We start from the raw sequence: 14549 nt of genomic DNA, 5'->3' as shown, positions 1-14549 counted from the left end.
CAATTTTTCAGAGTCACTGGGAAATGCACGCAAGACAGTTCAGCAGCCTGATTCTTCATCCATAAAGCTATGCTGTTTGTATTAGCTGCAGTGTGCAGTTTAGCATTGCATTGGTGGGATGGGAGTATATGTTGCTCTAAAACCTGTATGTAACTTTCAGCATTGATGGTGCCTTTTCCAGATGCAAGCTGCCAATTCCATAGGCACTGATGTATCCCCATACCAGCAGAGATGTAGGCTTTTGAGTAGTGATTGACAAGCCAGATGACTGTTTCTCTTCTTTAAGTCGAGAGGATGTGATGTTGATGTTTTCGAAAATACATTTCTAAATTCAGTTCATTTGAGCACAAAACAGTTTTCCACTTTACCTCAGTCCATTTTGAATGAGCTTTGGGTCAGAGAAGGTGGCAATGTTTTGGGATTGCGTTCAATTATGGCTTCTTCTTTGCATGGCAGAGCTTTAGCCTGCATTTGTAGGTGGGATAGTGAAATCTTTGCATAGAAAAAAATAACTTTTGGAAGTATTCTTGAACCCATTCACTGATTTCCATGACAGAATCATGCCTGCTGCTTAAGGGCACGAGGATCACAGGCATCCAGTACTGATTTTCTGCCTTGCCTTGTGCACAACATTTTCTGCTGATCTTATCGTACTGTCATAAATGAGTTTTTCAAACACTTTATGATTTTTGATAAACATTATTCTGAAATTGTTCCAGACTTAGTGGACAGTTTTTTGCATATTGCTGACCCTCTGCCCATCTTTATTTGGGAGAAATTCTGCCTCTCTAAGGTCATCTCACTGACCTTTTACCGATGAACCTAGATGCAAAAAAATTCCTCCAGCAGTGCCACTTACCTTTGCAGTCTTTTGTTAACCCCAACCCAACTGAAATAGGGGTCATAAATGAGCTAATACTTTTGGTAACGGTAATGGTCTCAGCTTTCTTTGAATTATTGTGGAAAAAAAAATATTTGTTTATGAGATTTGACAGTCATTGCATTCTGTTTTTATTTACATTTCACACAGCATCCCAACATTTTAAGAATTGGGGTTGTATTTGAACTTTGGATATACAGCACAAATTTTCATCTTTTAAGTTTTGTCCTTAGCTGTTAAATGTTCCATGGTAGTGGAGCTGCAGACTGGCTACAGATGTATGTGTCTGTCTGTTACTTGATGAGCAGGTAATATGTAATGCATTTACAGGGCTATTGCTGAGGAAACAGATACCTGCTACTGTTGAAAATGATACTATGAAAGCAGTACTATGAGGAAACAAAAATGTAAGCAGTGAGTGGGAGCTCATGCTAAACTGTCATAAAGCTAAGGGGGCTGTACCTTCATAATAATGCTCTGCAGTTAGCCTTCACACTGTCATTGTCATGGTAAGAACTTTTACATACAAACCATGTACTTGTAAGGGAATATTTGAATACTGGGATGATGCCTGCTGTTACTTCTGTAAGGACGGTGTACATGGCTTATTCTAATGCTTATATTATTTCCAAACATATCTGCAATTCAACAAGATTAAAATCACTCTACTGTCTTCAACTGTGTTGAGACTGTTCAAGCCAGGGAAGTTTAAATCCTTGTAATAAAAGTAGAATGTAATTCCTCGCCTTTCAAATTGCTTTGCAAGTTGAGTACTGGGTAAAGTCCTGTTTAAAAACCTATTTAACCAATTTAATTAGCACAGATAATTGAATTTCATCTTGTTGGCAAATTAGCGAACCTATGGAATGAAAACTGATCACCCCATCATTAAGAAGTTTCCCCATAACTGAATTAACACATGCATCATTTGTTACGTCAGATGCAATGTATTACCACGTATGCAATTCTGTGCTACGCTAGCCCCAGAGCGCTGTGGGTAAGTAAACTACAAGCTGCAGCTTCTCAAAACAAAGTGGACCTCAAATAATCATTGAGAGCAGAGTGTACCTATGTGGAGATACACTAGAAAGAAATCACTGGCAGCTCATGAATGTGCAGTACTCAAGATAAACTATCTTGCAACACACGGGTCACGCTGCCTGTTATTTGCTATCACCATAGTAACTCGTCTATTGGTAATCTTTTTGGAATTCCCCTCAGTTCCTGCTCTCTCGCATGCACACGCTGACTTACAGGGCACACACGAGCACATGCTGATGACTCAGAATGGCAAGCTGTTCCTTTGGTAGAGAAGAGAATGTCAGGAAAAAAGGGGAATAAGAGACAGATCGAGTTGTGGTTTCCACTGCAAGCTATGAGTCACAAACACGAGGGAGTGAGTCAAAAAAAAAAAAAAAAGACTATTCTGGGATGGCTACTATAGCAACATAATAAGCAAGGGGGCAGGTACTTGCAGGGATGTTTCCATAGCAATGCCCTGTGTGTGTGTATGGATAAATATCACATGCCCAAAAAGCAGTTTGTTATGTAGTAAGGAACTCTGCCCCACTTTTTTACACAAAGTATTATAACAGTTTTTAAAGAAGATGATTATCCCCCTCCCGTCTTGTCTTTCTATTTCAGCCTGAACAGACCTTTTTGTCTGCACAGAAGAGTCATCTAAACAGCCCGATGCTTGGAACGCCTTCCGCACGTTTGGTCTTGTTGTCACCACCCTACAGCAGGCTTAATAAGTTCCTGGAAACCTCCGGTAAATTTATGTTGTTCAAGTGTTGTAATGCATTGCCCCCAGAAAATTAAGCAAGTGATCTGACACATTACTGATGCACACCTTTGTGAATCTGATTAGATTACTGTGATCATTTTCTTCACAGAGTCTCACAGCTATTCACTATCAACTGTTTTCAGCTATTGATCTCTCACTCCACTTCCATCCGTTGTGCAGGCAGATATGATCCCAAGCTGCACATTCCAGTCATAGCTAAAAATGTTGATGCGCTCACTCACATGAGTATAATGTAAACGGCCAGCAAGTCAGTACATGAAGAACAGATGAGTGAAGTGGGGGGTACCCCTCTGCTAATACAAGTCTAAACGGCTTCTTTCTTAACAGAACGTTTTGAACTGAAGTGAGACAACAGTGGTACCTGTTTTTAGTTCTGCAAAAAATACATTTCTAGCAACGCACATTTGTTTTTTCGTGTGAAGATAGCCTAGGGCTATTTTAAACACTGAACGTTGAGTACACACCCAAACCACAACTGTGGAGCTATTATGACTAACATTTGAAAGTAATATTTCCTAATGCACCGTCCTCTAGCCTTGTAGGGTAGCGAACCAACTATAAAGGTTTATTAAAGAGAACACATTTTTATTTATTTTGAATGTTTTTCCAACATGCAATATTTCTGCCTTAGTAGTCATGGCAGTGCATTATTGTAGTTTGGCTTAGTTTGACAACACGCCCCACCTCCAGATTCTGGTAACATGAGACAGAAGCAACTCTGGGGTTTCATGTCCAAAAGTGCAGGGGCTGACTGTTTTCTCTCCATACCTCTCTCTTGACTTGTGTCACGCACTTTCTTCTCTACTTTCACACCGACAAACTCTGTTGCAGGGCAACACAAACTCACCAACAAACAACTTATTAATAATCTCTTCACGGATGACAATAACTGCTTCAACTTAAAGCTGGTACTTGCAGCGGATGTTTCGTGTTATGTTGTCCGAAGTGCTTCGTCACTACTGCAAAAGATCTAATCTTTTCTTTCCCTGCCTCCTTTAGCTATTTCCCCTCAACATACTCACCTTTGACCTCCCTCATTCCATTCTAGGGCTGCGTTTTAGAGCTATAGAGCTGCAGAGAAATGTGCAGCTCGCACACTTTGACTGCACTAAAGCCATGAAAAGACCCTATCACCAAACAGAAGATCTCAAGGTCACATTTCTAATCTAAGAGGATATAATATGATATACAGCATGTATATATGCATGTGTAACTATCTGTAATGTGTTGCAGTCTTTAAACTTCATATTTTCATTCTTGGCCCTGCCTCAAAAATAGAGGACATTTGACTTGAAGTCGCGCTGGGTGCTGACTAAGAATCCATCTTCCTGACCTCATTTTTATTGCTCAAATTTAGTGTGTGTGTGCGTGTGAGTGTGTTAGAGGAATTTAAAACCCAGCAACATACTAGAGTGTAGGGAAACCCCATAAAAGTCTAAGGGTGGGATTATGTGGTGGCTGAGTGTTGTTTCTATCCGCCCAGAGATGTCCCTCCAACTGTGACAAGAGTGATGTGCTCTTGTTTTGGCCAGCTGGCCTGTGACAATAAGCAGAGCTGTAAATATGTCCAGATTTGTGTAAAATAGACACATGTAAGGCCTTTAACGATAACTTAAAGACACAAAATCTACACACTCATAATCCATAGACATGCTTAACCCACACAACAGGAACGTCAGTGGTAGCTTTCCTTTCATGAAAACTGTGTCAGATTGCTTCACCTTGCTGTTCCAAGCCCTCCACTGACTACCTAACCCTTTTCCAGATGTGTGTCTCGCAACACCAGATGCTCAGCACATGCATACCATGCCCAGAGCTCCTACTGCGAGCTGACAGCCACACAGGGACCTTGTGTGGTGAAACAATACATCAGCTCTCTGTGTTCCTCCCTTACAGGGCTCCTCGCTGATCCAACTGCTTTCAAGAATCCCCACCCCTCCTCATGCGAGCACACAGAAGAGAGAGAAAAAAAATGTCCAGAAAACGAGGATCAGTAGAGGAAGGAAAAAGTAGTGAGTGTGTGGCCAAGTAAGAAATAAAGACCAGGGGGAGGAAGGTTGGCAGGACTGGAAGAGAAAATGTTGCTCTTTGGCATAAGACAGCTCATTGTTCTCGTGGCTTGCTTCAGTTTGGTTTTTTAACTCTGAGGCTTCTAAATACAAAGCAGGCACAGCATATTGTGTGGACTTGATGCTGCCTCCATCTGGCAGGAAGCTTGCCTCAAAACGATTAAAACTGCATGGGTTCTGCTCAGAGTCATTTCATATTTGACTTACAAAACAGCTTTGGTAACGCCACTCCTTCAGCAATCAAAGGGTTATCCTTCAGCACTTTTGTAACTGCCGCTGTGGTGCGAGTGAAGTCAAAGTTATTTGCTCAAGTTACAGCCCTCTTCCACCGTGATCCACAGGATGAGTGAGTCATGTGTTCAAGGACTTGGGTGCTTGGCTGTTGTGGGAACATTTCCATTTTCTGATTTCCATGAGACTACAGAACAAACTAAAATGGCTTCCCTGATTCCACACCATGGTGGAAGATGGTTGCGCCAAAATGATCTTGAATCACGCTTAGCAAGTAGGAAAAAAATCACACATCTGACTCACTCTGAGATGAGAGTCCTCTCCTGTGCATCTCCCATGAGTGTGTGGATGAGTGCGTCAGAAAGAAAGCCCCTGCATCCACCCGAGAAGTTATAAAGTTTAATGCGCAACACTTCAGTGATCAAACCACAGTCAAGCGTACTAAATGTGTCACATGTTTGATATTAAAGGGAAGTTAAATCAATATGTGCCTGAATAATCTGCATTCATTACACGGGCTCGTCCAGGTGCACCGTTTCACCTGCAACCACTTGTAACAGACAATGCTGCGACAAACAAAGAAACGCCGGGCAGCAGGTGTGGGGAAATTTCAACAACAAATGATCAAGTGTGTTCAACAAACTTTCATATGGTTGGGTGTGTCCGATGAAGACAAAAGCTTTGTGCTCACAGTTCAGCGCCAACAGACAAAATTTATTCAAAGCATCTGCCATTACAAAAGAAAGAGTTTAGCTTTGAGTTGGGCATTCAGGCAGATGTTAAAAAAACAAGTAAATTGATGTACCACACAGGAAACTGTGGATTATGGTTATCCCTGCTTTCTTTTCCTCTTTTTTTACTCTAGCAATACCAACTTGCAGAAGTAGGTTCTGAAACATGGTATTTCAGCATTGGACTGGGGTGTGGCTCTCTCTACATTTTTATATCAGCCCTGCACGCACACTTATCATTGTCAAAAATAAAAAATCATTTTCCACTTACAGACTACATATTTACATGCGCATTTGGAGCTTTAAAGAAGTTAAAGTTTAATGTGAAAATCTGCTCTGAACTTCTAAGTCTTAAAGAATTGTTTTACTTTGGAGTCCATGCGCCTTTTCAACCACTGTCAACTCCAAAACTGAAACACATTTTATTGATGCTTATCAAGTTTAGTGTTTTGTTTTCATGGCGTAAACATGATAACAAAGCACAGATTTTATGTGAATGGCCCTTGCCCTCGTGTATCCAAGAGTTCCTTATAAAGATTTGTTTCAGTCATCTCCTTAGGGGAGCACAGACTACTTCAAAACAAGAACCCATAGTTTAAGGCAGACAACATTCCCATATTCTCAAACCACAGAGCTCAGCCCAGCCATTTTCTCTACCAGATGTGCTGTATTCAATAGCCTTCAATGTTAAGTCTTTGCCTGCCCTCTACAGGGACTTGAAGAATCTAGTTTTAAGTTGGCTTACCATTTGTATAGTAAACCCACATATGGTTTGCAAGAGTTAGAAATTTAAAAACGCCCTATACATGTTCCAAGACAGCTAGACATTAATCCTGATGAGTCACAAAATCAGCTGCAGAAGTGCATCACAAGATGCCTGCTGAGCCCAAGGTTAAGTAACTGGATAAAGCCAAAATGCAGTATTTTACTGACCTCTTCTGGTTGAATTTTTCATTGCATGTTTCAAAACCTAACCACTGCCTATTAGCATGTGTGGGCACTGTTGTACCATAGACTGCAAGGTCATTTTCTGTTTTTGGTACGCATGAAGTTAAGAAAACCCAAATATTTGTTTGCTTATTCTCAAAACAAAACTTAACAGAAATACATTCAGATTGAATTCACACACAATGGACATCAAAGAGAGAGATAGCATTGAGGGAAATGCTTTATTTCGCACGTCAAACAACCAGAAAACCACTTTGAAGGCCACAGAGAAACTTCATTCTTGTCTTCAAATACTGTCATTCCTGCAGGTAAGTAAGCATGTGTGGCTCAATGTCCATTGGTTTTAAGTGTTGGAGAGCAGAAGCGCAGAGTGCTTTTGTTGACTATCAGTGTCCTCTCACTTGAAGATCTTGCCCTGGTTGAAGGCTTTACCCACATGCTTGAAGTCTCCCTCCCAGGCAAAGTACTCTTTTACCATGGTTTTGCACTCTTCACTGTTTGGATCCAGCTTGCGCCAGTCATATGATTCGTAGTCAATCTGCCAATCTTCAGAGAGCTGGGAAGGAAAGTCACAAATTGAATTCAAGTTAATTACCCTCAGCTTTTAATCCAAAAATATATCATCAACATCACTATCCGATTTTAGATGACACATTCCATCCTACCTATCAAGGCGATAGGTGAACCGTAACAGAATGCATTCAAATGCAGACCATGTAGGCTACGGGACACTTTATATGAATGCCAGATCTCAACATTCCTCAAATGGTTTTTTTTTCCCATTTTCACAACAACTGTATACAACAGAGTGGTTTTCCGTGACAACAGCCTAAATACAGCAGTATCAATAATTATAGTTTGAAATTTAAAGGTAAGGTTTAGTGTGTGCACATGTCCACTGCACAAAAGCAATGTTTTGCTGCCTAAAATAGACATGACAATCCACAGAGTTCAAAAGTCAGCTTAGGTCAGTAACCAACAAATACCTGCACAACTAAATCTGTCTTTATTCAAGGACAATTGTCTTAAACTGCAATACGGTTTGTGGCCACAGCATGAACCAGCCTTTTACTCACTTAACCAGAGATGACTGGGATGAATATGGTCTTGAGTTTCTCTTCCCCCGTTAGATTAAGACTGCGTGTCATAATGGGACACTGCCTTGCCCAAAAACAGGGGTAATTTAAAAACACTGACTGGAACGTTAATCCTAACAGAGCTGCAATCCATGCACTTCACCTCGACACATGAGGAAATGCCCAAATCAATGTGAGAAACACTGGGGATATTATCAAATCAGAACATTGATCAAAGCACGTTTAAAATCTAATACTTACAGTGAAGGCCAGTTCCTGGCCTCTGAAGACCCAGATGCCAGAGATGCTGCTGTCGTTGTTGGTGCCGAACAAGATGACACTGGCAAAGGCATTCTTTCTGAGTTTGTCCAGGCGCTGGAACATACCTGTGAGGTACAATCAGAGATTTGAGACATTTTGATTTTTATCAACACGTCAAGGACATCTTCTATTTGATCCATATCTAAAGGAACTTCTGTCTCTCTACATGTAGAACAAAAACAAAAAAACAAATTGCCTGTGGGGCAATTCTGATCCTGTTTAATGTGACCACAGCATGAACCAGCCTTAAACTCACTTAAAACAGAGATGACTGGGATGAATATGGCTTGCAGTTTCTCTTCCCCCGTCTGATTAAGACTGTGTGTCATGACAGGACACTGCCTTGCCCAATGACAGGGGAATAATTGCTTTTCTCCTAATTGTAGTACAGACCCGTTTCTGAAGTTGATTCAAACATGTCCAAACTCCTTACAAGAACGTCACTGAAGACCTGAAGATGACCAATTTAACATTTGACAAAAAGGTACTTAACACTTATTTTTAAAAAACAAATCATGGTTTTAGCAGTGCCAAGCCCGTTTGTCCCAATTTACACATTCTTTGAAAACTGGTGTAATCAGCTTTCCTGAAAAACTGCAGGATTAAATTCCAACTAGGGCTGCCACAAACGATTATTTTGATAGTCGACTAGTCACCGATTATTTATGCGATTAGTCGACTAATCAGATCATCATCCACTGGACGTAAAACTACAGCTTATTGCACCAGCAGCATCTGCTCTTATATAACTATCATTAGCTTACAGCTTTAAGCTTTTAAGGTGCTAACTAAAAATAAAGACAAGATGATAGTTTATTCAATTTTAATGAAATTTGCAGATTGTTTCGGTAAAGTTTAATAAACTCCTTGCTATCTAAAATATAACAGGACACTGGAGTATATTCTCCAGCATCTCACACTTCTGATAATCAGCTGTCTGCTTGACGTTTATTCAGCTGTGTAAAAACTATAACTTTAATCTCAGCCAAACCGATTTACTCAGGAACAAATAAAATAAAATAAAAAAATAAAAATAAAAAAAGCCAAACAACAACATTTTTAATTTATCTAAGTGACTCATATATATTTAACCTGAGTCGCGAAAGACGGCGGTGGGTTTGAAAACAATTTGCCGGGAGTCCGGTGTTCTCACGGCGCTAGTGACCTAGCCCCCGGCTAGCTATCGAGCTAGTGGGTAACAGACGTCTCCGAAAACGTCGGAGCGCTTTTGAAAATATGTGGTGTCCTGATAAACTGAGCCGATATTTGAGGTTTACACAGCTACATTCTCGCCTGAAAATATGTTAAACGTTTATTTTGTGACCCAGAAAGAATAATAAGAGTAATATTAAAACTAACTAGCTACCGCCATTGTTGGAAACTAAGCTGGGCCGCGCTATGAATTCTGGGACACAGCTGCTTCTTCTTCTTCGGGGTTTAACGGCAGCTGGCATCCTTGTACATGCTGTGCTGCCATCTTCTGTTTCAGTCCGTTATTACACTCTTAAATCCTGCTATTATTCCTGCATCTTTTGCGATCTTACAAAGCTTCAAACGACACGTCGACTATTAAATCAGTCGTCGACGATTTTGATAGTCGACGTAATCTTGACTAGTCGACAAATCGTGGCAGCCCTAATTCCAACCCAGAATCAGTCCAAATGATTTAAATGAGACTAAAACCTAAATCTTCACCAGGACTGAGAAAACCAGCAGTACCCACTGCAGTCAACAAGAACACAAGTTAAGATGCATTTAAAATGATCTGTCCTGTGTAGCAAGTCCCAGCACTGTCTCCTCTAATCCCCTCTTTAAGGCTACATGAGAGCCGTCTTAGAAGTCTACAGACTTTCAGAAAAATTCCCATATGCACACGACTGCCTCTGATCCCAACTTGTTCCTGGGCCATAGGAGCAAACCTAAACAGATGGAGGAAATTCATGCCAGCACATGAAGTAGCAAAGAAAGATGTAAGACCAGGGAAGAAAATAAAGCCTTTTCTGCGTTTGCTTTCCAACCAATAAACAACCATAATAATAAAGTAACTTTAGATACTAATGAGACCAAAGGTGTTATATAAAATGGCTGCTGCTGAGTCTCACCTGTGATAAGGTTGCAGCTCTTGAAGGTAAGTGTGAGCTCCTCGGGATATTTGTACTGGCTGTGCCAGATTGAGTAGCCCTCACGGTCAAAGTGCTCCCAGAAGTGGGGAATGGCTACGGTCAAGGTGTCCTCGTTGGAATACTTTCTCTTGAACTCATCCATAACAAATGCGCTAAAATGAAAAAAGGAAATGACACGAGTTATGTGATCCGTGTACATGCAAGGTGAAGAGAACAAGGTGCAGAAATTAGATTGAGATCACTGGAAAAAAATTAATGTAGGAACAGTTACTGAATGCCTACAACCATTTTGTGGGTCCTACAGGACTATAAAAGGACGTTTAAAGCCAGGATTTGCCACTGACAATAACCCGAGTTTATAAATACCCACATGACTCCACCATCTTTACTTCAAAGAGAATCTTTAAATACCATAAAGCCTTGATTATATTCTGTTGCAGACATGGACAGCTGGAGACGACGTGACCAAGTAGTCGTTCCTTTTATACTTCTCCAAGTCCACTGCCTGGGGTATACGCATAGTTTGCAAATTGTAATGTAAATTTCTCTGCAGACAAGTCTGCACAGTCAACCCCCCCCCTCCCCCCCCAAAAAAAAAATTTAATCAGACCTAAGCCAGCTGACACACAGATATACAGTCAACCTTGAAGGGCAACTATGCATCTCAAAGTTACATTCTGTTTGTGGCCACAGCATGAACCAGCCTTTTACTCACTGAATTCAGAGATGACTGGGATGAATGTGGTCTTGATTTTATTTTCCCCTGTTAGATTAAGACTTGGTGCCATTAAATGGGCACAGTCTTGCCAAATGATAGGGGACCATCTTTCCACAGCATAGGAATGTCAAAACTCAACATGTGAAACCACATAACGAGTTTTAAATGATCAATATGCCAAAGACTGCTACAGATGCACAATAGAGAAATAGGCCTTCACCAACTGATTAACACTCTTAAAGGCAGAGAAGCCTTTAGGGAAAACTACTGGGGTAAAGGGTCACACCCAACACTTGCAGATTGACTCCACATTATAGATTTTTAATTACCATACAAGGTGTGAGCTTACAGCGAAACAAATTCTGAATGATGAAATGTATACACAAAAGAAAAAAGATCTCTCTACCTCTTTGGCAGGTGTGCAAAGGGGTCCTTGGCTTTAGGCTCTGCAGCCAAAACAGCATCACAGTCATCCATTTCCTCTTCAGGATCAGGCTTCTTCTCTTCCTTTTTCTCTTCCTTCTTCTTCTCTTTCTTCTCCTGGGGCTTGCCAGCCTCCTTTCCTCCCTTCTCTTTCTTAGAAGGAGTCTCCTTCTTGGGCTGCATCTCAGCAAATTTCTTGGCTGGAAGAACAAAGCAGTGAAAGTCATGTTCCGTCTTTGGTTTTGTATCTGTTGGGAAGGAGCCTGCCCTCAAATCATTTGCCCAACAATGGCTGATTTTAGCTGTGTTAGTATTGGCGTGAATTAAATCAGATATGCAAACTTTTTTTTTTTTCTTAACTTCAAATAGCCTCAAAGACAATGCTTGGGGGGGGGCAGTGTGAAGTATGGCCCGACTCCATTGTGCACCTTAAACTTGGCAGCACGATCGGGTGTAATACTAGATTCTTAAATTGGGTTCTACTCTGAGATCCCTCACCAGCGAGGTGATTGGAAGATAATTACCCACAAAATTCAGTTGTCAAAGTGATACAGTATTACTATTATTTTTGAAGAATCCAATTGTGCAAATAACTCAAATATTAGCAGTGAATGCAGCTTTTCCAACTATCATTTAAACAACAATGGTGTGGACTTTTGCTTTTAAACATTTCAGACACTTAGGCTACGAGTTCATACTGTCTAACATGTATGCCTTCTGATCTAACTGCTGGTGACTCACCGTCAAACTGGGCCATCTTTTCACACAGCTTGACCTCTCCCAGGACAGCCTTGAACTGTGGCTGGTTGACACAGGTGACAAACCAGCGGGTCACATTGGGATAGGGCTGACGGAAAGAAGGCTCCAGGACCTACAGGGAACAGTGAGGTGTTAATGGCTTCTGGTGCAACTTCCTCCCCAAATTTCATTACAGAGATGAAGTATTGCCATTAGGCTCCAAGGTACCGCAAGGTGCAGCCGTCTGTGACAAACCTGTTTGTAGAGCCAGAGCATGGAGCAGGCCACGGTGATGTCTGCAAGGGTGACCCTCTCTCCCACAAGGAAGGTACGGGTGTTCAGGTGTTGGTTCAGCACAGCAAGGAACTTTTTCACATCCTCCTTGGCCTGCTCGGTGGCCTGGACAGTGGAAGAAAAAGAAAGAAAAATGACTGTAAATCTTATTTTCCAGTACCAAGGTGCAACAACAGGGTGCAGTCCTCTAGGAAGCCATTGTTTCAACTAAGAAACACTGAGCTGTATACCTGCTTGTTGAACTGCATGATTCCCAGAGTGGGGAAGACCCATGCGCTGGCAGGAGGGATGATCTCTGAGTCAGCGAAGCTCACCCACTGCAGCACTTGGGCTGCCGCCTGAGGAGTGGAACCGCGTAGGGTATCATTGCTCACTACGCACACAAGATTTTAAAAAGGAAAGTTGCTGTTATGGTTTCACAGTCGTTCTGATTTTTAAAAAAAATTATAGTACAACTTCAGCATTTTAAGATTTTCTTAATACACTAGAGGTAAAACTGTATAGATATAACTAGTAATGTGGTCTGACCCATCTATATGATGATAAACCCTTGAGTCAAGAAATGTCCTGTGAATTTAAATGTTTTGCTGATTGAGTGCTGTATCCCATCACAAATTCTAGACTGAATTAACTGCATCCCTGAGCAATTTTCTAAAACAAGAGTGTAGAATTCAAGCCACTTAATTATTATTAAATGTGAGACTTACAGTAGTGAGCAATGGCATTACTCTCAAACAGACAGAAGCCGTCATCTCCCTGGTAGGCAGGTACCTACAAATGACACAACTACTCATTTGAACACATTCAATGTGTTTTTAAGTCAGAGAACAAAGCGGTGCATGTGCAGATCTGTTAGCTACGAAACATAAAAGGGTGTGTTGTCAAACTGGTTAAATCCCAGCTCATAAGTTGCATTTGACAAATAACGAGTCAACCTTATTCGTGTGGGAAGGAAAAAAAGAGAGGCTCTAAAAGCAAAGCAAAAATGCATATTTAAGGGAATTGATACATTGAATTGATTAAGCCAGCTGTACTTACCTTGCCCAGAGGGAAGTTGTTGAGGAAGGCAGGAGTACGGTTCGTCTGCCCGAAGGTGAAGGCAGGGGCACTCGTGGCAACTTTGAGGCGAGCACCACTGTACTGGGCTGCAATCTGGGCCTTAAAGGCCCGCCAGTTCTCTGGGTACGTGTACAGAGTCTGAAAGGACAGAAGACAACTGTTTTTAAAAGCAAACTGCATATATATGCACCACACCTTTTCAAGCTGGATGTCTAACCATTTGATTGGCCTATGAATGACTTTCAGGAAATAGCCTGGTGTTTTACTAATGTATATACTGAGTCCTGAACAGGCTTCTGTCGGTTTTCTAATTCTACTTAAGGCATGTAAACTTGGATAAAATTGGTAAGCAATCTATCAAACCCGTTAAGAGGCAGCATTTAATTTGTTTTAGTGTCACAAATAAAAGGATCCCATCCAAATTAAAAGGGTGGACCAATTAAAATCTGGCTGATTAGGCTATGGAGCATGATGAAGCTGAAATACATGCTGACTTGCACGGAATACCGCATTTCTGTTAATCAGTTATCTAAAATAAATAAATTATTTTCACGTGGCTTAAAACGCTCTCTTGACAAATAAGCTGTTCCTTAACACCGAGTCGCTTAACTTCGGAGAATAAATTTAAATATACGGCAGAATTGAGACTAAATAAACTGAACTGTAGCGATACCCTCAGGTAAAAAAAAAAGAGGGAAAAAAAGCGTATGATGTGAGGAGGAGGTTTTCAAAGTGATGAATAGGTAAGGTAACGTGGCACAACCCTGAGCTAAGAGAGCGGAGTCTTCCACTTACAATGCATCGTTAGCAACAGCTAACCTGTGTTAGGAGGAATACTGAATGGTATTGTTTACAAATATCCCCTATAAAAGCTAGAAAACACTCCGAAAGCAATGTCTGTGTGAAAAGCTACTCAGTAAGAGGGCAGATGCATCTGATTTTTAGCGGATTGCAGCAGGAAACCTAAAAGTAAGCACTATAGCTGGCCATCTCTCCATCTTACTCACCCCTGCCGCCATCTTCAGGACGAGAGAAAGAAAGAACGACGGCGCACTTCACTGACGTATTTACGGCCAAATGACGTGCGCGTTCTTGAAATATCCGCGTTCACAATTCTTCTGAACGGCATGG

The 14549-nt window shown here is 41.2% G+C and overlaps 1 protein-coding gene across 1 annotated transcript; it reads right to left on the bottom strand.

Moving 5' to 3' along the window:
• Positions 1–6868: 6868 nt before the first annotated feature.
• On the bottom strand, positions 6869–14547 carry eef1g (eukaryotic translation elongation factor 1 gamma). Its single transcript, XM_026142776.2, has 10 exons — positions 14426–14547; positions 13398–13556; positions 13067–13130; positions 12590–12732; positions 12321–12464; positions 12069–12198; positions 11311–11527; positions 10166–10338; positions 8004–8128; positions 6869–7222 (listed from the first exon to the last, which is right to left on the bottom strand). The coding sequence occupies exons 1-10, from the start codon at positions 14435–14437 to the stop codon at positions 7064–7066; spliced, it is 1326 nt and encodes a 441-aa protein (XP_025998561.1). The 5' UTR covers positions 14438–14547; the 3' UTR covers positions 6869–7063.
• Positions 14548–14549: the final 2 nt, after the last annotated feature.

This window comes from Astatotilapia calliptera, chromosome 2 (assembly GCF_964374335.1).
Source record: "Astatotilapia calliptera chromosome 2, fAstCal68.1, whole genome shotgun sequence".
Lineage (NCBI taxonomy): Eukaryota > Metazoa > Chordata > Actinopteri > Cichliformes > Cichlidae > Astatotilapia > Astatotilapia calliptera.
The sequence above is the reverse complement of the archived record's forward strand: the minus strand, read 5'-3'. Positions and strand labels throughout refer to the sequence as shown.